The sequence below is a fragment of the Leucoraja erinacea genome, chromosome 12 (assembly GCF_028641065.1).
Source record: "Leucoraja erinacea ecotype New England chromosome 12, Leri_hhj_1, whole genome shotgun sequence".
NCBI classification, from domain to species: domain Eukaryota; kingdom Metazoa; phylum Chordata; class Chondrichthyes; order Rajiformes; family Rajidae; genus Leucoraja; species Leucoraja erinaceus.
In genome coordinates, this window is record NC_073388.1 from 4,459,294 (window position 1) to 4,484,334 (window position 25,041).

At 47.5% G+C, this 25,041-nt stretch overlaps 1 protein-coding gene across 1 annotated transcript in view; it reads right to left on the bottom strand.

The window, feature by feature from the left end:
- Positions 1-5,511, bottom strand: part of LOC129702012 (TLR adapter interacting with SLC15A4 on the lysosome-like) — a 5,676-nt gene extending 165 nt beyond the window's left edge. Inside the window, exons 1-2 of the mRNA XM_055643496.1 lie at positions 4,611-5,511; positions 1-1,062 (exon numbers count right to left, since the gene is read on the bottom strand). The exon at positions 1-1,062 is cut by the window's left edge and continues 165 nt beyond it. Of these exons, the coding sequence (XP_055499471.1) occupies positions 119-1,051 (933 nt within the window). The 5' untranslated portion in view covers positions 1,052-1,062; positions 4,611-5,511 and the 3' untranslated portion in view covers positions 1-118. The remainder of the gene's footprint in view (positions 1,063-4,610) is intronic.
- Between the last annotated feature and the right edge of the window lie 19,530 nt (positions 5,512-25,041).

Below are 25,041 nucleotides of genomic sequence, written 5' to 3' on the forward strand. Positions count from 1 at the left end.
GACAATTTTTTTTGCCGCCGCTGGATTTTCGAAACGTACCAAATTCTTTTGGCCACCCTGATGCGGCACCAGCAGTCGCTGAAAAAAAATGGCCACGTAGAACAGGCCCTTAACTGAACTAAAATCTTGGTGCTGGTTGATTTGATATCTGCAGGATGGGAGTAGTGATATCAGAGGACCATGTTGCGCAGGCTATGCTACGGAGGCAATTGAGAACTATGTCCTTGGCTATTGTGGGCTCCATGTTATTCTCCATTGAAATCTGCTGACTAATCTGATCAATGTTGGTCATCAGGAAATGGGAGCTGACTGTGCTGGTGGGTGAGGCATATTTAGTCATGTTATCCTCTAGGTACTGCTTGTACAGTTCCGTGATCTTTTGCTCCATGTAATTGTTGAGTACCGAGTTGGATAATGGTTCCGTCTGAAGGACGATGCTTCGGTCCCCCTGGTGGAAGGTATCTGTATCTGAGCGAGGGCATCGGAGGCCTTCGCAGCTACAGGCGGAGCCTGCTGGGCAGATGCAGGTCTTGTTGGCCTGCAGAAAGGGCCAGTTGCTGCTCTCACCTTCAAGGTCCAGAGAAGTCGTCAGGCTGGTGGCAGTGCTGGGGGTCTGGCTGTCACCGGCCATCTGGATGTCCGTGTAACTCTGGCACGTGGTCGACCACGACTGGTAGAGGTCCACCTCCGTCTCCGCCCATGCGGAGATCCTTGGTATCTCCAACACCTCGGATGTCTTCCTATTAAAGGAGGTCACCCTGCCTCTGACGTCAACTGCTTCCCCCCGGTGGTGAGCCGCCGCCGGCTCGCCCATCTGACCCCTGGCGCTGCCCGTGTTCCCAGGCCGGCCTTGCGCCTTGTCTTCGGCGGCGCCACGGCCCAGCTCCTCGTCTTCCGCACAGTCGGGAAAGTAGGTGAGCTCTTCCCAGGAGCCGCTGCTGCTGCTGCTGCTCGCTGGAGACCTGCCGGAGTTTGCACGGCCATCGGGCCCCGCGCGCTCACCCCAATCGTAACCGTAGCCGATCCTCGTGAGGCATCCCTCGGCCAACATGGCGGGCGCTACTGAAAACACAAGGTTGCTCGTTAGTCCAATGCAAATGAACGGTGAAGCAGGCAGACAGGCATTAAGTGTGGGACGGTGGGCACAAATGCTGGAGAAACTCAGCGGCTGAGGCTGCGTCTATGGAGCGAAGGAATAGGTGACGTTTCGAGTCCTGCACCTATTGTCTATTGTCTATTGGTACAGTTAAACTAAACCTCATTGTCACCTTCCCCAGGCAAGATCATCTCTGACCCCTCTCACCCTGGCCACAAACTCTTTGAATCACTTCCCTCTGGAAGGCGACTCCGGACTGTCAGCCATGATCATATTGAATGGCGGTGCAGGCTCGAAGGGCCGAATGGCCTACTCCTGCACTAATTTCTTAGTTTCTATGTTTCTGCCACAGCCAGACATAAAAACAGTTTTTATCCACGAGTAGTAGCTCTACTCAACTGCCAAAAATCTGTAGCCTCCCTTTGATCTGGTATTTTGTGGGTCCACATGCTTGATCAATGGTGTTTTATCATGAATGTTTTATTATTATTAATGTTTAGTGTTTTCTGAGTCATTCGTAACTGTCACTGTATGTCATGTTGTTACTTGTGGGCGGAGCACTAATGCAAATTCCTTGTATGGGAATACTTGGCCAATAAACTTAGTTACTTACTTACTTACTCAGCTAACAATGAACCATTCTACATTTCCCTTGCTCATCTTCCCCTTTGATCTCCCATTCATAAAACCTAACCCTTCCACATTTCTAGACTTCCTCTCCCACACCCGCAGTCTGAAGAAGGTTCTCGACCTGAAACGTCACCCATCCCTTCTCTGCAGGGACGCTCGGGTAAGGGGGGAGTTCCCCTGGCCACGGGTACCATGTAATCCCGTGCTACCTGCTCCGAGGTCGGATAGTCGGCGACTAATCCGTCTCCCCCCACCTGGTTTGCCAGGTGAGGAGGGGGCTGTGGACCCCCAGCAGGACCAAAAACAAGACCTGTTAAAGGACGGATGAGCTCCTAGTGAGCCAACGGCCGTCCACGCTTCAGTAGAAGTTGCGATCGCTGTCGTACACGGCATTGTAAGGAACGATGAAAAACATGAAACGTAATTCTTCCCTCTCCTTGCTTCTCAACAGAGAAGTTGTGAATGAAAATAAAATGTTTTTAAAGAGATGCTGCCTGACCCGCTGAGTCACTCCAGCTTTTTGTGTCTATCTTCCATGTCGGTTCAGGGCAGGTAATGAATTGAGTTCAGTTCAGTTTAGTTTATTGTCACGTGTACCGGGATACAGTGAAAAGCTTCTGTTGCGTGCTATCCAGTCAGTGGAAAGACAATACGTGATTACAATCGAGCCGTCCACACTGTACAGATACATGATAAGGGAATAATGTTTAGTGCAAGGTAAAGCCAGCAAAGTCCGATCAAGGATAGTCCGAGGGGCACCAATGAGGTAGATAGTAGTTCAGGACCGCTCTCTGGTTGTGGGTAGCATGGAGTGAACTAAGGGGAGGCACTCAATTTGTGAAAGACCACTGGTCAGAGAGAGGTCAGAAGGTCACAAGACAGGGGAAGGTCACAAGGCAGAGGTCATAGAAACATAGAAACATAGAAACATAGAAATTTGGTGCAGGAGTAGGCCATTCGGCCCTTCGAGCCTGCACCGCCATTCAATATGATCATGGCTGATCATCCAACTCAGTATCCCGTACCTGCCTTCTCTCCATACCCCCTGATCCCCTTAGCCACAAGGGCCACATCTAACTCCCTCTTAAATATAGCCAATGAACTGGCCTCTGTGGCAGAGAATTCCAGAGATTCACCACTCTCTGTGTGAAAAATGTTCTTCTCATCTCGGTTTTAAAGGATTTCCCCCTTATCCTTAAGCTGTCATAGGTCAGGAGATCATGGCTGGGTTTAAAAGACATTGTGTAGGGCAGAAACGTCGCCTATTTCCTTTGCTCCATAGATGCTGCCTCACCCAGCTGAGTTTCTCCAGCATTTCCGTCTCCCTTGTGCGGGGCAGGGTGCAGTTTGAGATTACGGTTTTGTTTTAGTTGTCGAGATACAGCGTGGAAAAAGGCCCTTTGGCCCACCGAGCCCGTGCCGACCAATGTTCACCCCAACACTAGTCCTATCCTACACACCAAGGATGCTTTACAGAAGCCAATCAAGCTACAATCCTGTACGTCTTTGGAGTGTGTGGGGGGGGGGGGCGGGGAACCGAAGATCACGGGGAAAACCCATGCGGAGAACGTGCAAACTCCGTACAGACAGCACCCGTAGTCTGGATCGAACCCGAGCCTCTGGTGCCGTAAGGCAGCAACTCTACTGCTGCGCCACCGTGCCGCCCCTATTGGGTAGCGGTAGATAAACGCAGCATTGTTCCTGCGAGACTGGACTAGTCAAATGAAGTCAAGTCAATTTCATTTCTATAGCACATTTAAAAAACAACTCTCATTGACCAAAGTGCTTTACATTGGTGGAGCTACTAACGTTATACAACATTGGTTCATAGATTAAGTACATACGTAAATACATACATATAGCCCTCCCTCAAGAGGACGTCAAGAAAGGCTTTTAGAGGCAGAAGGTGCATGGCTGCCAAGCTCTGAGCTGTTAGCCCAGTTGACTTCACCAACACATGCACCTCTGGAGAGTGGATCAGAAGCTGGCTCTTAACACAGTGACCGCAGCTGGTAGTGTTGCTGCCTCACAGCGTCAGGGGCCCCAGGCTCGATCCTGACCTGCGGCAGGGTGGGTGTGGAGTTTGCACGTTCTCCCTGCGGCTGTGTACGTCGCCTCCCACTTCCAAAAGACACGCAGGGTCGTCAGCTAAATGGCCCGTGTTAACTCGCCCCTCGATGTGTAGGGAGTAGATATGAAAGTGGGATAACATCGAACTAGTGTGTGCACAGGGCCATCGATGGATTAGATGGGCCAAAGGGCCTGTTTCCCTGCTGTATCTCTCCAAACTAAAAACACTGAATACGTTGACGCTATCATCATAGAAACATAGAAAATAGGAGCAGGAGTAGAGGCCATTCGGCCCTTCGAGCCTGCACCATTCGCCATTCAATATGATCATGGCTGATCATCCAACTCAGTATCCTGTACCTGCCTTCGCTCCATACCCCCTGATCCCTTTAGCCACAAGGGCCACATCTAACTCCCTCTTAAATATAGCCAATGAACTGTGGCCTCAACTACCCTCTGTGGCAGAGAATTTCAGAGATTCACCACTCTCTGTGTGAAAAAAGTTTTTCTCATCTCGGTCCTAAAAGATCTCCCCCTTATCCTTAAACTGTGACCCCTTGTTCTGGACTTCCCCCAACATCGGGAACAATCTTCCTGCATCTAGCCTGTCCAACCCCTTAAGAATTTTGTACGTTTCTATAAGATCCCCCCTCAATCTTCTAAATTCTAGCGAGTACAAGCCGAGTCTATCTAGTCTTTCTTCATATGAAAGTCCTGACATCCTATCTGAAGCGGTTGGGGGGGGGGGGGGGGGGTTATAGTTAGAATTATACCTAAAAGGTACAAATAAATCGTTAAAACACATTGCACTTACTTGGTTTAAGTTGATGTGTAATTTGAATTTGAGTTCCACTCTTTCCTGAAGGAGCAACATTAAAATTTAGATCTCATTGCAAATGTCATTCTTGGTCCCAGGAGATTTATTAACAAACAACTCCTTCCTCTGTGAAATGAAAGTTCAGACAAGTAAATCCAAAGACACTCTTGTCCACTTGGCACTCTACAAAATGTCCTCGCTGTTTGGTAAGCCGCGCCCAAACGAATAAAGACCATAAGCCGGTTGCAAATTTATAGTGATTCAGAACGAAAATGACGTTTTTGCCTTAACTTCCCCATATTTTGCAAGCATCCAGTGTTCCAGCCGCTGAGCTGTTAACCCCTCAGATCCGAGATAGTTTTCATAGCGTCACACATCGAGGAAACAGACCCCTTCAGACCAACTTGCCCACACCGGCCAACATGTCCCATCTGCACTAGTCCCACCTGCCTGCGTTTGGCCCATATCCCTCCAAACCTGTCCAATCCATGCACCTGTGCAAATGTTTCTTAAACATTGCGATAGTCCCTGCCTCGCTACCTCCTCCGGCAGCTTGTTCCATGCACCTACCACCCTTTGTGTGAAAAAAGTACCCCTTAGATTCCTGTTAAATATTTCCCCCTTCACCTTAGATCCTTGATTAGTACGGGTGTCAGAGGTTAATGGGGAGAAGGCAGGAGAATGGGGTTAGGAGAGAGAGAGATAAATCAGCCATGATTGAATGGCGGAGTAGACTTGATGGGCCGAATGGCCTAACTCTTCTCCTGTCGCTTATGAACTTATGAGCCGATGAAATAATGAACTTAAATCTATGTCTTCTGGTTCTCAGTTCCCCTTCTCTGATCAGAATGTTGTACACCTCTGTAAGATTGTATTGTATTGTATTGTATTCAAATTTATTGTCATTGTCTCAATTTGAGACAACAAAATGAATTTCCCTTACAGGCAGTATCATTAAAAAAAAAACAAAAAAAAAAAAATAATAATAAATAAATAATAAAACATATTAAAAATAAAATTAAAATTGAATTAAAAAAAAGCACAAACACAGAAAGTCCACGACACAACATAACATAAATGGCACCCAGGTGAGGAAGGCACCATAGTCCAGCCAGCCTCCCCTCCGTGTTCATCCGTGGTCGGGGCCTTCCGAGCACCCGCAGTCGCCGCCCCGGGTGGCCCGATGTTCAGGCCCTCACGCCGGGCTGGTGGAACGCTGACGCCGAACCCCGGCGGTGAGCATCCTCCTCCTCAGCGGCCCGGACCTCCCGATCAGCCGCCTCCCGCTGCCGGAGTCTGCAGCTCCTGAGTCCGCAGGCCGAGCCGGGCAGAGTCGCAGGACCCCGCGCTGTCCATCAGCGCCGCCCGCGTTGGGAGCTCCGCAAACCGCAGCTCCAGGATGTCGGTGCAGCAGGTCCAGCACTCCGGGCTCCAGACGGCGACCCCCGGTAAGGCATCGCTAGCCCCGCGATGTTTCAGCGCTGTCCCGCCGCTGCTGGAGCTCCGGTCGATCCCGGCAGGAAAGGCCACGCCAATCCAGGTAGGTCGGCCGCTGTGGGGGGAGGGGGGGGGGGGGGGCGAGGACGCGACTCGAATAATAGTCGTGTCCTCACCAGGAAGCGGCTGAAGGACGGTATCCCCCGCACCGTGCCCTCTTCCCCCACATAAAAACACCAAAAAAACACAAAAAAACACACTTTTACATAACTAAATAAACAAAAAAACAAAAAGATACCGGGCTGTAGGTGGAGGCTGCTGACACCAGCGGCTCCGGAAGTACAACCGGAAGATCATCCCTTTCATCCTCCTATGCTCCAAGGAATGGAGCCCCAGCCTGTTCAAGATGTATCATAAAGTGTCTTTAAGTCCCCTCATGTTCTAGAGAAGAATATAGAACTTGACCTGATTTTGTCAATTTAACCAAAAATAATTTTAAAAAATTCCCTTAAGCACTATTTAAAAACTACTTTTTAATTTATTGATACTTGTTGGTGATGTACTTGTTGATATTAAACATTAATGGCATAAATCATGCATTTTCTTTCAAGAATGCAGCTTTCAATATATAAGTTAAGAAAGTAGATTATTGGCCAAGTATTCACATACAAGGAATTTGCCTTGGTGCTCCGCCCACGTAACAACATGACATATAGTGACAGTGACGTATATTTATTGATTTAAGGGCGGTATGGTGGAGTTGCTGCCTCATAACGCCAGAGACCCGGGTTCCATCCCGACTACGGGTGCTGTCTGTATGCACGTTCTCACCGTGACCTGCGTGGGTTTTCTCCGGGTGCTCCGGTTTCCTCCCACACTCCAAGGACGTGCAGGTTTGTCGGTTAATTGGCTTGAAGTAAGTTGTGAAATCGTCCGTGGTGTGTAGGATAGTGCTCGTGTACGGGGCGATCGCTGGTCGGCGCGGAAACGGTGGGCCGGCCGAAGGGCCTGAGTTTCTGCGCTGTATCTCCGAGGTCTGTCTGCAATCGTTAGTTAAGGAATGTAAACTTTCTCTCGAATCCACCCCCGGGAGCACAGAATTTGCAGAAAAATCGGTGAGAAAGACCAAGAACCAAAACTAAAGAGTATCCCCTTTAATGGAAGGCTTCCTATATTCCCCACCCTCGTGACATCTGTAACATTATGACAGGCCAGAAACTCATTGATCACTTGCACAATCTAAATAAGGGACAGACATCGAGGAAATATCGAAGGTAGACACAAAATGCTGGAGTTAAAACCATATCCCACGACTAGAGGTGAGTGCTCAACTCGACTCAATTGCACTGAAAACCACAGACAAAGGCAGAAACCTTGGTGTAGTTATGGACTCGGATTTGAATTTTAACAGCCATATAAAGACCATTACCAGATCTGCCTATTATCATCTAAAAAAGATTGCAAGAATCAAGGGATTTCTGTCCAAAGAAGACACTGAAAAACTTGTTCATGCATATATTTTTAGTAGGTTAGATTATTGTAATGGCATCTTTACAGGTCTCAATAAAAAATCAATTAAACTACTGCGGCTTATCCAAAATGCCGCTGCCAGAGTCTTGGCCAACACCAAGAAAATGGACCACATTACACCTGTCCTTAAATCTTTGCACTGGCTTCCTGTGTGTAAGAGGATAGATTTTAAAATTCTGTTGCTGACCTACAAAGCACTGAATGGTCTAGGTCCAAAATACATCTCTGACCTACTTGTTGTATATAAGGCGCCTGGACTCCTCAGGTCTTCAGGGACAGGTTTACTCTGTGTTCCCAGGGTCAGAACTAAAAGGGCTGAAGCAGCATTCGATTTTTATGCTCCACACCTGTGGAACAAGCTCCCTGAACACCTGAGGTGTGCACGGACTGTAAGCGCATTTAAATCAGGCCTAAAAACACTGTTGTTTACTATAGCTTGTCCATAACCCGACATGCAGGTAATCTTAAATCCGTCTCATTTTAACCCTTTTATGTGCTTTTTTAAATTGTTTTATTGTTTCATTGACCCTTAAAAAAAAAATTAAAAAAAAAAAAAAAATTGATTGTTTTGCAATTTTTAATTATTGACTATTTTGTTTTTTCTTTCCTGTAAAGCACCTTGAATTGCTGTTTGCACGAATGGTGCAGTACAAATAAACTTGCCTTGCCTTGCCTACGAGTTCATTCCAAGAGCTCTCCCGAGTTTAAAAAATATCAAACTCGTGGTAAGCACGGAGAATGAACGTAGCGGGTACGTCGGAGCTCGGGGACGTCTCTTAGCGGCTCGTAACGCTAACGGCAGGTACTCGGGGAAGACTCGCTAACGGCAGGTAAGCACGGGAAGACTCGTGAAGGTTTTTCAACATGTTGAAAAATGTCCACGAGAGCCCCGAGTACCAACGAGTGGCCATTACTATCTAACAAATGGTGGCCGACTAGGAAAAGGGGAGATGCAGCGAGACCTGGGTGTCATGGTACACCAGTCATTGAAAGTAGGCATGCAGGTGCAGCAGGCAGTGAAGAAAGCGAATGGTATGTTAGCTTTCAAAGCAAAAGGATTTGAGTATAGGAGCAGAGAGGTTCTACTGCAGTTGTACAGGGTCTTGGTGAGACCACACCTGGAGTATTGCGTACAGTTTTGGTCTCCAAATCTGAGGAAGGACATTATTGCCATAGAGGGAGTGCAGAGAAGGTTCACCAGACTGATTCCTGGGATGTCAGGACTGTCTTATGAAGAAAGACTGGATAGACTTGGTTTATACTCTCTAGAATTTAGGAGATTGAGAGGGGATCTTATAGAAACTTACAAAATTCTTAAGGGGTTGGACAGGCTAGATGCAGGAAGATTGCTCCCGATAGAATGTAGGCAGAGACAGTAAGGCTAGTGGGAGAACTGGGAAGGGGTAGGGGATGGAGAGAGGGCTATCTGAAGTTAGAGAAGTCAGTCTGAAGAAGGGTTTCGGCCCGAAACGTTGCCTATTTCCTTCGCTCCATAGATGCTGCCTCACCCGCTGAGTTTCTCCAGCATTTTGGTCTACCTTAGAAAAGTCAATGTTCGTACAACCATGTGATAGATGGGACTGGTGCAGATAGAAACATAGAAACATAGAAATTAGGTGCAGGAGTAGGCCATTCGGCCCTTCGAGCCTGCACCGCCATTCAATATGATCATGGCTGATCATCCAACTCAGTATCCCGTACCTGCCTTCTCTCCATACCCCCTGATCCCCTTAGCCACAAGGGCCACATCTAACTCCCTCTTAAATATAGCCAATGAACTGGCCTCAACTACCCTCTGTGGCAGAGAGTTCCAGAGATTCACCACTCTCTGTGTGAAAAAAGTTTTCTCATCTCGGTTTTAAAGGATTTCCCCCTTATCCTTAAAATGTGACCCCTTGTCCTGGACTTCCCTAACATCGGGAACAATCTTCCTGCATCTAGCCTGTCCAACCCCTTAAGAATTTTGTAAGTTTCTATAAGATCCCCGCTCAATCTCCTAAATTCTAGAGAGTATAAACCAAGTCTATCCAGTCTTTCTTCATAAGACAGTCCTGACATCCCAGGAATCAGTCTGGTGAACCGTCTCTGCACTCCCTCTATGGCAATAATGTCCTTCCTCAGATTTGGAGACCAAAACTGTACGCAATTCTTCCTGCATCTTCCTGCATCTAGCCTGTCCAACCCCTTAAGAATTTTGTAAGTTTCTATAAGACGGGACATGTTGGTGGACATGAGCAAGTTGGGCCGAGGGGGCAGTTTCCACGCTGCATGACTCTTTACTGCGTGTCAATGTTGATGCAATCAGTCTGAAAGCAGGAACTGTACAGAGTGGGAACAGGCATACTTTGCATAAGATCTGTTTACTGCTGTGTTCCACATTATGTCGCACTTCCTCTTAACTTACATGAGCTTGTAAATTCCCCGTCCATATCCCCACATGCCCTTCCACCGCACCTCTTCCCCTTGCACTCAGAGGATGCCATTTATAACCTATGTAGTTTACTTTAGAGATACAGTGCACAAACCGGCCCTTCGGCCCATCGAGTCCATGCCGACCAGCCATCTCCTGTCCCATTTCTTTCATCCGGATTTTGCTACTTGTACCAAAATCTTCATATAGGACAAGCAGGACACGTTTAGAAGGATACGGGGACAAGCGCAGACAGGTGGAACCAGTGTTGATGGGGCATGTTGGGCGGCATGGGCACGTTGGGCCGAAGGGCCTGTCTTCCACGCTGTCTGACCGGCAACCTGCACACCTGTGGATTGCGGGAGGAAACCGGAGCTCCTGGAGGAACCCACCCACCTGGTCACACACACACACACACACACACACACACACACACACACACACACACACGCACACACACACACACACACACACACACACACACACACACACACACACACACACACACACACACACACACACACACACACACACACACACACACACACACACACACACACACACACACACACACACACACACACACACACACACACACACACACACACACACACACACACACACACACACACACACACACACACACACACACACACACACACACACACACACACACACACACACACACACACACACACACACACACACACACACACACACGCACGCACACACACACACACACACACACACACACACACACACACACACACACACACACACACACACACACACACACACACACACACACACACACACACACACACACACACACACACACACACACACACACACACACACACACACACACACACACACACACACACACACACACACACACACACACACACACACACACACACACACACACACACACGCACACACACACACACACACACACACACACACACGCACACACACACACACACACACGCACACACACACACACACACACACACTCTCACTCACACTCATACAAACACACACTCACACACACACACACACGCACACTCACACACACACACACACACACACGCACACACACACACACACACATACGTACACACACACACACACACACACACACACACACACACACACACACACACACACACACACACACACACACACACACACACACACACACACACACACACACACACACACACACACACACCCACTCACACACTCACACACACACACACACACTCTCCCACACCCCCACACTCATACCCACACACACACTCTCCCACTCACACTCATACCCACACACACACAACACACACACACATACACATGCACACACACATACACTCCCACTCACAGTCACACACACACTCCCACTCACAGTCACGCACACACACTCCCACTCACACTCATTCACACGCACATGCCCCCACACACCCACACATACAACACACACACACTCTCCCACTCACACGCGCACGTGCTCACACACAAGCACGCACGCACACACACGCACATACAACTCACGAGGTAAGGATGGAACCTGGGTCTCAGGCACTGTGAGGCAGCAACTCTACCGTGTGTGCGAACACAACATGCCCATTGCGTAAGTCAGGTAGTCAGTCCCTGTGTATAAAATGATGAGCGGGATAGATCGAGTAGACAATCAGAGTGAAAAGCTTTTGTTAGTTGTTGTTGCCAATTTTTGTTTGACTTTTACTGTTGGCAACCGGCAAGTCGGGCAGCATCTGTGTCCATTAGACTGAAGCAAGGTCCTGACCTGAACCATTGTCTCAGATTCAGATTCAATTTTAATTGTCATTGTCAGTGTACAGTACAGAGACAACGAAATGCATCTGTAGCATTCACTCCCACAGACACTGCCTGAACCAGTGAAATCCTTCAGCAGTTCAGTTTTTGCTTGATATTCCAACACATGGAGTCTCTCGCGTCTCGATTGTAATCATGTATTGTCTTTCCGCTGACTGGTTAGCATGCAACAAAAAGCTTTTCACTGTACCTTGGTATATGTGACAATAAACTAAACTGAACTAAATTGAACGGCACTAAACTGCATCTCATCCTCCATTACGTGTTCTAATTTCACTTTGAACTCAATAACATCTATTTCCCGTTTGTTTTTACTACTTCCACATTCTTATTTGGCCCGCTTCATTTCTCCAAACTCAATTCTAATCCGATTAGTAGATGATTATCTAAAGACCCTGCCCCACATCACGACCTAATTCACGACCTCTGCCGAGTTTGTCCTTGACTCATACTCGCAGCATGGTTGTCACAAGGTCCTAGGAGGTGGTAGGAGGTGGTAGGTAGGTCGTAGGTAGGTTGTAGCAGGCCGTGATGCTAGGTACTCGTGGCATCAAGTAGGTCGGGGCGTTTTTCTAGCCTGATGAAAAATGGCCACGAGTAAAAAAGGTTGTGAATTAGGTGGTGAAAGTGGGACTGGCCCTTAAGACTTGTGCAGTGTAGGCATGTTAAAGTCGCAAAAGAAACGCTAGAAATTAAAAAATAAAAACATTACGGTCAGGCAGCATCCGTGGAGAGAGGCATGGTGGCGCAGCGGTAGAGTTGCAGCCCGGGTTCCAACCTAACTACGGCTGCTGTCTGTACGGAGTCCGCATGTTCTTCCCATGACTGTGTGGGTTTTCTTCGGGATCTCCGGCTTCCTCCCACATCCCAATGATGTACAGCTTTTGTAGGTTCATTGACCTGGTCAAATTGTAAATTGTAACTTTAGAGATACAGCGTGGAAACAGGCCCTTCGGCCCACCGTGTCCGCACCGTCCAGCGATCCCCGCACACTAACACCATCCTACACGAGGGGCAATGTTTACATTTTGTACCTTTACCAATTAATCTACAAACCTGTACGTCTTTGAAGTGTTTGGAGGAAACCGGAGACGATGATCGACTTCAGGCAGCGAAGTTCTCGAAGAAAACCCACGCAGGTCATGGGGAGAACGTGCAAACTCCGTACTGACAGCACCCGTAGCCCGGGTTAGGCAGTAACGCTACCGCTGCGCAATCTTCTAGAATATAGGGGATCTAATAGAAACATATAAAATTCTTACGGGATTGGACAGGCTAGATGCAGCAAAATTGTTCCCGATGTTGGGGAAGTCCGGAACCAGGGGTCACAGCTTAAGAATAAGGGGTCGGCCATTTAGGACTGAGATAAGGAAAAACTTCTTCACCCAGAGTTGTGAATCGGTGGGATTCTCTGCCACAGAAGGCGGTGGAGGCCGGTTCACTGGATGTTTTCAAGAGAGAGTTGGATATTGGTCTTAGGGCTAACGGAATCTAGGGATATGGGGAAAAAGCAGGAACGGGGTACTGATTTTAGATGATCAGCCATGATCATATTGAATGGCGGTGTTGGCTCGAAGGGCCAAATGGCCTACTCCTGCACCTATTTTCTATGTTTCTATGTTTCTATGTTTCTATGCTACCGTACCACTCAGTGTGTGTAGGATAGTGTTAGTGTGCGGGGATCGCTGGTCGGCGCGGACTCAGTGGGCTGAAGGGCCTGTTTCCCCGCTGTATCTCTAAACTAAACTAACCAAGAGTTACTGTCTTGCGTTAATGACCTTTTATCAGTAACACCTATTTATCTGGCTGTGGCTGTGCCAAACTTTATTAATATCTTGTCATATATTGATGTTGTCACATTTTTATTGAGCGGTGATTCTATTCGCAATAGAGTTTTGTCATCTCGGACTTAGCACACCGATAGGCACATGTACTGTATATGCAGGGAAAGGTTGAAGTTGCCATCATGTTCAGCACAGACATTGTGGGCCCTGTTCCTGTGCTGTAATGGTCCATATTCTTGTTTCACTTCACTAAATTTCATATTTCCGTGCATGGTCTTTTTTTATCTTCTGCAATGGCTGTGGTCGCTTAAATCTGTCTTTGCGAAATGTATCTGATACAGTGTGAAGAAAGGTCTCGCCCCATACTCTCAGCATATGACAGTCCCGCCATCCCGGGAATTAACCTGGTGAACCTACGCTGCACTCCCTCAATAGCAAGAATTTCCCTCCTCAAATTAGGGGACCAAAACTGCACACAATACTCCAGGTGTGGTCTCACTAGGGCTCTGTACAACTGCAGAAGGACCTCTTTGCTCCTATACTCAACTCCTCTTGTTATAAAGGCCAACATGCCATTCGCTTTCTTCACTGCCTGCTGTACCTGCATGCTTAGTTTCATAGACTGATGTACAAGGACCCCCCGATCCCGTTGTACTTCCCCTTTTAATTAGTTAGTTAGTTAGTTAGTTAGTTAGTTAGTTAGTTAGTTAGTTAGTTAGTTAGTTAGTTAGTTAGTTAGTTAGTTAGTTAGTTAGTTAGTTAGTTAGTTAGTTAGTTAGTTAGTTAGTTAGTTAGTTAGTTAGTTAGGGCTAGTTAGTTAGTTAGTTAGTTAGTTAGTTAGTTAGTTAGTTAGTTAGTTAGATTTAGCTCACGAAGGGCTGAATGGCCTACTGCTTCTATTTTCTATGTTTCGACGTCTATGTTTCTAAGACGTCTCCTAACCATTTTCTCTGGAGATGCTGCCTGACCTGCTGAGCCACTCCAGTGGCTTGTATCCAACTTTGTGCAAATTTCATGGGGTTTTTTTTTCCAGTCAGAAGCATAGAACCATCAGGTAGAAGCAAAGAACTGCAGATGCTGGTTTAATTGACAGGGTCCTGAACTAGAGAGTTAATATTCAGGGGGACAGCATCAAACCGCAAGTTAGAGGAAGTTTTACAAAGTCGATGAATGGGTCTCCAGTGAGGTAGATGGTAGATAGACACAGAGTGCTGGAGTAACTCAGCGGGCCAGGCAGCATCTCTGGAGAACATGGATCCTATCTCTCCAAAGTTGTTTCCTGACCCACAGAGTTACATGAATTCATAATTGGAGCAGAATTAGGCCATTCGGCCCATCAAGCCCACTCCGCTATTCAATCATGGCTGATCTATCTTTCCATCTCAACCCCATTCTCCTGCCTTCTCCCCATAATCCCTGACACCCGCACTAATCAAGAATCTATCTATCACTGTCTTAAAAATATTCATTGATGTCCTCCACAGCCTTCTGTGGCAATGAATTCCACAGATTCACCACCCTCTGACTAAAGAAATTCCTCCTCCTCTCTTTCCTAAAGGAACGTCCTTTAATTCTGAAGCTGTAGCTATAGAGGCTATAGACTCTCCCACTAGTGGAAACATAGAAACATAGAAAATAGGTGCAGGAGTAGGCCATTCGGCCCATCGAGCCTGCACCGCCATTCATTGTGATCATGGCTGAGTCATCCACAAACAGTACCGCGTTCTTGCCTTTGCCACATATCCCTTGACTCCGCTATCTTTAAGAGCTCAACCTAACTCTCTTGAAAGCATCCAGAGAATTGGCCTCCACTTCCTCCTGAGGCAGAGAATTCCACAGACTCACGACTCTGGGTGAAAAAGTGTTTCCTCATCTCCGTTCTAAACCCTGTGGAATTCTCTGCCTCAGAGTGCGGTGGAGGCCGGTTCTCTGGATATTTTCAAGAGAGAGCTAGATGGGGCTCTTAAAGATAGCGGAGTCAGGGGATATGGGGAGAAGGCAAGGAACGGGGTACTGATTGGGGATGATCAGCCATGATCACATTGAATGGCGGTGCTGGCTCGAAGGGCCGAATGGCCCACTCCTGCACATATTGTCTATTGTCTAATGCCTAAATGGTCTACCCCTTATCCTTAAACTGTGGCCCCTGGTTCTGGACTCCCCCAACATCAGTCCAGGCCTTTCTCTATTCGGCAAGTTACTCCACCACTTTATATAAAATCATTACATTTGTAGCTGAAAGGGAGACTATCTTGTCTGTAGTGGCTGAAAGATCTATTGATCGATTCCTGTTTCTCCTGAATGTTGCCTTTGCCCTTGTAAATATTTCAGTGGCAAATGGCCCCCCAGTTCCTCTTTAGAAGCCATTTTTGAACACTTCCGCTAGAAACCTCCTGACCTTGAGAACTAACAATGCCTGCCTGCCTGCCTGCCCTTGTGACATTTTGAAACGGTGAAGTGCGACAAATGGAGCTAAGAAATCCATTTAAACTAAAAAAAAAAAGTCGGAGTAAAAGTGCATTACTTAAATGACTAATAATTGTACAAAAACTAAAGCTACCAAAACAGAGGAGAGGGAGGCAATGGAGAAGCTATCAGTTCCCAGCAAACCTTTTCAAACACTCTAATTGACTGAGAAATATTTTCTATTGAGGCTGTACAATATTTCTCGCTTTCAGCAAAAATCAGTGCCCCAAATATTAGTTTATATTTTGTCTTGACAAAAAACCATCAGACAGACTCTATAGTTTGACTCTTTTTTCAGGCTGAATTTTTCACTCAGTATTATCCAACTTTTTATTTTGTTGTATCATATTGGTATTGTCACTTCTCCAATTGCAAAACATGGCCTTGATTCAGTTCTGTTTCATTTTCTTGCTTTTTGACTTCCATTTCAATTCCCCCTCCCTCTTTGTTTTCAATATTTTCTTTTCCCTTTTCTAATGCTAGCCAGACATTTTTTAAAGTCACTTTTAAAGTAACTTTTCCAGAACTTGCTTCCACCTTCACCCTCGTTGTCTCGTCAGAGCAGGAAGCCCCATCTAAGCTCATCCCATCTGATGTTTAGTTTAAGAAGGAACTGCAGATGCTGGAAAAACCGATGGTAGATAAAAATGCTGGAGAAACTCAGCGGGAGAGGTGGCATCTAAGGAACGATGGAAAAGGTGATGTTTCCTTAAGGGTCTCAACCCAGAACGCCACTTTTTCCTTCGCTCCATAGATGCTGCCTCACCCACTGAGTTTCTCCAGCATTTTTATCTACCTTTGATGTTTAGTTTCGTTAAGAGATACAGCGCAGAAACAGGCCCTTCGGCCCACCGAGTCCGTGCCGACCAGCGATCTCCGCACACTAACACTCCCCTACACACACTAACGCTCCCCTACACACACTAGAGAACAATTTCCACACACACCGAGCCAATTAACCTACAAACCTGCACGTCTTTGGGGTGTGGGAGGAAACCGAAGATCTCGGAGAAACCCCATGCAGGTCACGGGGAGAACGTACAAACTCCGTACAGACGGCACACGTAGTCGGGGTCGAACCCAGGTCTCCGGCGCTGCGAGCGCTTTAAGGCGGCGACTCTACCGCTGTACGCGCCACCGTGCCCGCCCCAAATGTTGTCAGGCTGGGAGGAGCGCAGAAATGATTCACCAGGACCCGAGCTATCAGAAGAGTTTGAGCAGGCTGGGACTCTATTCCTTGGAACGCAGGAGGATGAGGGGTGATCTCACAGAGATGTAGAGGATCACGGGTGGAATAGGGGCAAGAGTCAGGAGTGTTTTATTGTCATGTGTCCCAGATAGAACAATGAAATTCTTACTTGCTGCAGCACAACAGGACGTGTATTCATAATAAATAATATGATAAACGAGAGAGAGAGAGAAAAAGGTTCAGTGTGTATATATACACATACACACATACGCAAAAACAAACAATAACAATGCAATAATAATAATAATAATAATAGTCTACTGTAGTCCAGAGTTTATGAGGTTGTAGTGTTTAATAGCCTGATGGCTGTACCTGAACCTGGACGTTACAGTTTTCAGGCTCCTGTACCTTCTTCCCGATGGCAGTGGTGAGATGAGTGTGTGGCCAGGATGGTGTGGGTCTTCGATGATCTTCATTGACATTGAAACATATAAGATTGCTAAGGGCTTGGACTCGCTAGAGGCAGGAAACATGTTCCAGATGTTGGGGAATTCAGAACCAGGGGCCACAGTTTAAGAATAAGGAGTAAGCCATTTAAAACGGAGACAAGGAAACACTTTTTACTCACAGAGAGTGGTGAGTCTGTGGAATTCCCTGCCCCACAGGGCGATGGAGGCCGGTTCTCTGGATACTTTCAAGAGAGAGCTAGATAGGGCTCTTAAAAATAGCGGAGTCAGTGGATATGGGGAGAAGGCAGGAACGGGGTACTGATTGGGGATGATCAGCCATGATCACATTGAATGGCGGCACGGGCTCGAAGGACCGAATGGCCTCTACTCCTGCACCTATTGTCTATTGTTCTATTGTCTAATATCTTGGCTGCCTTTTTGAGGCAGCGACTGCGATAGATCCCTTCGACGGTGGGGAGGTCAGAGCCGGTGATGGACTGGGCAGTGGTCACAACTTTTTGTAGTCTTTTCCGCTCCTGGACGTTCAAGTTGCCGAACCAGGCCACGATGCAACCGGTCAGCATGCTCTCTACCGTGCACCTGTAGAAGTTCAGGAGACTCCTCCTTGACATGCCGAATCTCCGTAATCTTCTCAGGAAGTAGATTGGGTGAATACACATAGTCTTGTACCCAGAGTAGGGGAATCGAGAACCAGAGCGCATAGGTCTAAAGTGGGAGAGGAAAGATTTAATAGGAATTTATGGGCAACATTTTTATACAGAGGGTGGTGGGAGTATGGAACGCGCTGCCGGAGGAGGTAGTTGTGGCAGGGACCAACACAATGTTTAAGAAACATTTAGACAGGTACGTGGATAGGACAGGTTGAGAGGAATTTGGGCCAAATGCAGGCAAGTGGGACTAGTGCAGCTGGGACATGTTGGCCAGTATGGGCAAGTTGGGCCGAAGGGCCCGTTCCCACCCTGCGTGACTCTATGACATTCCCAACTTTGTGCAATAGTTTCCCGTAAGATTAATGGCATGGCTGATCATCCCCAATCAGTACCCCGTTCCTGCCTTCTCCCCATATCCCCTTACTCCGCTATCTGTAAGAGTCCTATCTAGCTCTTTCTTGAAAGTATCCAGAGAACCGGCCTCCACCGCCCTCTGAGGCAGAGAATTCCACAGACTCACAACTCTCTTGTATGAAAAAGTGTTTCCTCATCTCCATTCTAAATGGCTTACCCCTTATTCTTAAACAGCGGCCCCTGGTTCTGGACTCCCCCAACATCGGGAAAATGGTTCCTGCCTCTAGAGTGTCCAAATGCTTAATAATCTTATATGTTTCAATAAGATCCCCTCTTATCCTACTAAACTCCAGAGTGTACAAGCCCAGCCGCTCCATTCTCTCAGCATATGACAGTCCCACCATCCCGGGATGGGTCGGGTTGAGACTATTCCTTCCACCCAGAGATGCTGCCTGTCCCGCTGAGTTACTCCGGCATTAAGTGTCTCACTAATGCTGTTTACACCCCATTACTAACATTGCCATTCCGACTCCTTCACTTGCCTGACAGATTTTTTCAAATGCATGTTGATATAAATGACCATATTTCTGTGCCTTTTGAATTGCAGAATTGCAGACACACAAAACGCTATTCAACCCGCTAGATATGCCTTTAGCTCCTGTTTCATTTATCCAGTTCCTTCATGAAATGTTGTTATTGATTTTCCTTCCACTACCCACTGTGCGTTCTGCAGTGCAAACTTCACAGGGCCAGAGATCTGTATGGTTTCACAATGCTGTTCTTTTTGTCGTTATGCAATTGAAACTATCTTCTCTTCCAGAGGCAAATTCAACAGTGGCCATTGCCAGTTTAGTTTGCTGTGGTGGAGTGATGGAGAGGTACATTGTGGAAGCAGGCCCTTCTGCCCAACACCAGCAGTGAGCCAGCATTTACCATCTACACTAGTCCCACCTGCCCATACATTCTAGCCATAGAGGGAGTACAGAGAAGGTTCACCAGACTGATTCCTGGGATGTCAGGACTTTCATTTGAAGAAAGACTGGATAGACTCGGCTTGTACTTGCTAGAATTTAGAAGATTGAGGGGGGATCTGATAGAAACTTACAAAATTCTTAAGGGGTTGGACAGGCTAGATGCAGGAAGATTGTTCCCGATGTTGGGGAAGTCCAGAACAAGGGGTCACAGTTTAAGGATAAATCTTTTACGACCGAGATGAGAAAAACATTTTTCACACAGAGAGTGGTGAATCTCTGGAATTATCTGCCACAGAATGTAGTTGAGGCCAGTTCATTGGCTATATTTAAGAGGGAGTTAGATGTGGCCCTTGTGGCTAAAGGGATCAGGGGGTATGGAGAGAAGGCAGGTACAGGATACTGAGTTGGATGATCAGCCATGATTATATTGAATGGCGGTGCAGGCTCGAAGGGCAGAATGGCCTACTCCTGCACCTATTTTCTATGTTTCTATGTTTCTATGTAAACCTATCCTATTCATGTGCCTATTTTCATAAATGTTGGGCTAGTCCCAGCCTCAACTGCCCCCTTTACTTTAGTTTAGTTTAGTTTAGTGATACAGCGTGGAAACAGGCCCTTCGGCCCACCGAGTCCGTGCTGACCAGCCTACACCCACTAGGGAGATTTTTTACATTTTACCAAGCAAATAAACCTACAAACCTGCACGTCTTTGGAGTGTGGAAGGAAACCGAAGATCTCAGAGAAAACCCACGCACGTCACGGGGGGAACGTACAAACTCCGTACAGACAGCACCCGTAGTCGGGATGGAACCGTTGTCTCTGGCGCTGTGAGGCAGCAACTCTACCGCTGCGCCACCGTGCCGCCCAAACTCAGCTTAAACCTACGTCCTCTGGTTCTCGAATCCCTTAAGATCCCTGTCCCACTTAGGCGATTTTTTAGACGACTACAGGTGACTTGGCTCTCACCAGCATGGTTGCCGGGGTGTCGCCTGTATGGTCGTGAGTCGTCTCCTCAAGTCGCCCAAAGAATCGTAGTGTTTGTCTGGTCGCCGCTGGATTTTGACATGTCCAAAACTTTACGGAGTCAGTTGGCTTTTCGTAGGTTGTTGCCAGGGTGACGTTGGTTGGCGCCGATGGTGACTTCGGTGAATTCCATTGGCGACTACCTACGCCAACCGGCGACAGGTACCGGCGACTGAATTGTCTTCAGTTGTCGCCAACACGGTCGTTGCTTGTCGGAGCTTGTCGCGGGTGGACGGAGGTTGTCGTAGGTGTGGTCGTAGGTGGACGATCTAATGGGTCGCCGGTTTGCCGTAGCTTGACGGCGACTAGGTGGTAGGTTGTCGTAGACATTGTCGTGGGGGGGGGGGTCCAGTCGCCAATTTTACAATGACCTGCTACGATTGTGACATTCGCCGCAGTCACCGAAAAATTCGCCAAGTGGGACAGGCCCTTCACCTGGAGTAAAAGGCTCCGTGCATTAACCTAATCTCTTCCTGCCAAGATCTTATACACATAGAAACATAGAAACATAGAAATTAGGTGCAGGAGTAGGCCATTCGGCCCTTCGAGCCTGCACCGCCATTCAATATAATCATGGCTGATCATCCAACTCAGTATCCCGTACCTGCCTTCTCTCCATACCCCCTGATCCGCTTAGCCACAAGGGCCACATCTAACTCCCTCTTAAATATAGCCAATGAACTGGCCTCAACTACCCTCTGTGGCAGAGAGTTCCAGAGATTCACCACTCTCTGTGTGAAAAAAGTTATTCTCATCTCGGTTTTAAAGGATTCCCCCCTTATCCTTAAACTGTGACCCCTTGTCCTGGACTTCCCTAACATCGGAACAATCTTCCTGCATCTAGCCTGTCCAACCCCTTAAGAATTTTGTAAGTTTCTATAAGATCCCCTCTCAATCTCCTAAATTCTAGAGAGTATAAACCAAGTCTATCCAGTCTTTCTTCATAAGACAGTCCTGACATCCCAGGAATCAGTCTGGTGAACCGTCTCTGCACTCCCTCTATGGCAATAATGTCCTTCCTCAGATTTGGAGACCAAAACTGTACGCAATACTCCAGGTGTGGTCTCACCAAGACCCTGTACAACTGCAGTAGAACCTCCCTGCTCCTATACTCAAATCCTTTTGCAATGAAAGCTAACATACCATTCGCTTTCTATAACCTCTATAAGACCACCCTTCATCCTTCTGCACTCTTGATTTGACCCTTAAACATGGGCCGTCCATTTCCCTCTGAAGATGTGGCTTGACCCACTGAGTTCTTCCAGCGCTTTTTCTCCTGCCCATAAGTATGTCCACATAGTCCACATTTATAGGATTCCCTGCAACCGAGGGCAGTGGAGGCCAAACACAAGATGGATTTAAGAGAGAGTTGGATAGAGTTCTAGGGGCTAGTGGAATCAAAGGATATGGGGAGAAGGCAGGCACGGGTTATTGATTGGGGACAATCAGCCATGATCACAATGAATGGCGGTGCTGGCTCGAAGGGCCGAATGGCCACCTCCGGCACCTAATTTCTATGTTTTCTATGTTTTCTAAGTATCACAGATCTACGAATGTCTAGAGGTATCTAGTCAACAAAATCAACCTCATAGGTAGACAAAAATGCTGGAGAAATAGGTGACATTTCGGGTCGAGGCCCTTCATCAGTCTGAAGAAGGGTCTCGACCCGAAACGTCACCTATTCCTTCGCTCCATAGATGCTGCCTGTCCCGTTGAGTTTCTCCAGCATTTTTGTCTACCTTCGATTTTTCCATCATCTGCAGTTCTTTCTCAAACAAAATCTAACTCATGGTCACTGCCTCTAACGATCAGAAGCAAAAGGCCCACATATAGAACAGTACAGAACAGGAAAAGGTCCTTCGGCCCACAATGTCTGTGCCGAACATGATGCCGAGATCAACTCTTATCAACCTGTACGTAATCAGTATCCCTGCATACACATGTGCTTATCTAAAGTCCTCTTAAACACCTCCACCACCATCCCCTGCAGCGAGTTCCTGGCACCCACCGCCCTCTGTGTAAAATATACTACCACTGTACATTTCTTTTAAACATGGCCCCTCTCATCTTAAAGCTACACCCCCTAATGTCTGATAATGTTGGCTTGTACTGGCTTGAATTTGTAAGATTGAGGGGGGATCTTATAGAAACTTATAAAATTCTTAAGGGGTTGGACAGGCTAGATGCAGGAAGATTATTCCCGATGTTGGGGAAGTCCAGAACAAGGGGTCACAGTTTAAGGATAAGGGGAAAATCTTTTATGACCAAGATGAGAAAAACATTTTTCACACAGAGAGTGGTGAATCTCTGGAACTCTCTGCCACAGAAGGTAGTCAAGGCCACAGTTCATTGGCTATATTTAAGAGGGAGTTAGATGTGGCCCTTGTGGCTAAAGGGATCAGGGAGAGAAGGCAAGTACAGGATACTGAGTTGGATGATCAGCCATGATGATATTGAATGGCGGTTCAGGCTCGAAGGGCCGAATGGCCTACTCCTGCACCTATTTTCTATGTTTCTATAATATTCATCCTGGAAAAAAAGGTTCTGGCTGTCGACCCTGTCTATGCCTCTCATAATCTTATAGACCTCATGCAATCATCATCGTTGAAAACATTAGCGGCGCAGTGGTGCTGGATTCCGACAGGAATTCCCTCGCGATGATGTGTACGACTGTGATCGCAACATCTACTGAAGTTTAGATGGCCATTGGATCGCTAGGAGCTCACCCGCCCTTTGGCAGGTCTTGTTTTTGGCCCTCACCTGGCAAACCTGGTTTAGTGCCGACTATCCAACCACAGAGCAGGGGTGACATGGTACCCGTGGCGGGGGGGGGGAGGAACTCCCCTCCCACCTGACAGGGTGCAACCTCAGCCTAGAGCTAACACTCCCTAATCCAGGCATTATTTTGGTAAACCTCCTCTGCAATATTTCCAAAGCCACCACATCCTGCAATGGAGTGACCACAACTGTATGCAATCCTCCAAACATGACCTGACCTTCCTGAGAAGGTTACGGGGATTCGGCATGTCAAAGAGGGTTCTCCTGAACTTCTACAGGTGCACGGGAGAGAGCATTCTGACCGGTTGCATCGTGGCCTGGTTCGGCAACTTGAACGTCCAGGAGCGGAAAAGACTACAAAAAGTTGTGACCACTGCCCAGTCCATCACCTGCTCTGACCTCCCCACCGTCGAAGGGATCTATCGCAGTCGCTGCCTCAAAAAGGCAACCAACATCATCAAGGACCCACACCATCCTGGCCACATACTTATCTCACCACTGCCATCGGGAAGAAGGTACAGGAGCCTGAAGACTGTAACATCCAGGTTCAGGAATAGCTCCTTCCCCACGCTACTAAACACGCCAACCTCATATAGGCCCTGAACTACAATAGACTATTATTATTATTATTATTATTATTATTATTATTAATAAAAACACTCTTGACTTGACTCTCTCTCTCTCTAACCAACGTCCTATAGAATTGCATCATGACTTCTTGTCCAATGTCCCCTTTTTTGTTTGTGTTGCTACTTTCAGGGAATAATGGATATAAAATTAGAAAATGCTCGGTAACACGAGGTGGTGAGGCCACACTGGGGGCTTCAGCGAGAGGGGGGCGGTCACGGTGGCGCAGCGGTAGAGTCGCTGCCTTACAGAGCTTGCAGCGCCGGAGACCCGGGTTCGATCCCGACTACGGGTGCTGTCTGTGCAGAGTTTGCACGTTCTCCCCGTGACCTGCGTGGATTTTCTCCGAGACCTTGGGTTTCCTCCCACACTCCAAAGACGTACAGGCTTGTAGGTTAATTGGCTTGGTAAATGTAACAAATTGTCCCTAGTGTGTGTGTGTGTAGGATAGTGTTAGTGTGCGGGGATCGCTGGTGTGCGTGGAGCCGGTGGGCCGAAGGGCCTGTTTCCCTGCTGTATCTCTAAACTAAACTAAACAAAGGAGGATTCGGCATGGGGGGGGGGTGCAACGAGGACAAAGGGGGTCCTGGCGTGGGGGAGGGGGAAGGGGGGAGGGGGAATGAAGAAGGGATGAGTACTTTCTGTAACTTTGTCAGTGCCTTTGTGTCGACTCTTTTGTCGAACGGGAACATTATGGGGCTTTGGAAAGGGTGCAGAGGTGGTTTACCAGAATTTTCATAACTTCACAAGTCACAGTAGCAGGGCTAACCCATTCGACCCATCGAGTCGACCTCGCCATCCAATCTTGGCTGATATACCTTTGTGTGCCCAGGCTAAGGATTTCAGATCACCTAGAGTAGGTACATGTATCATCGTCAATAC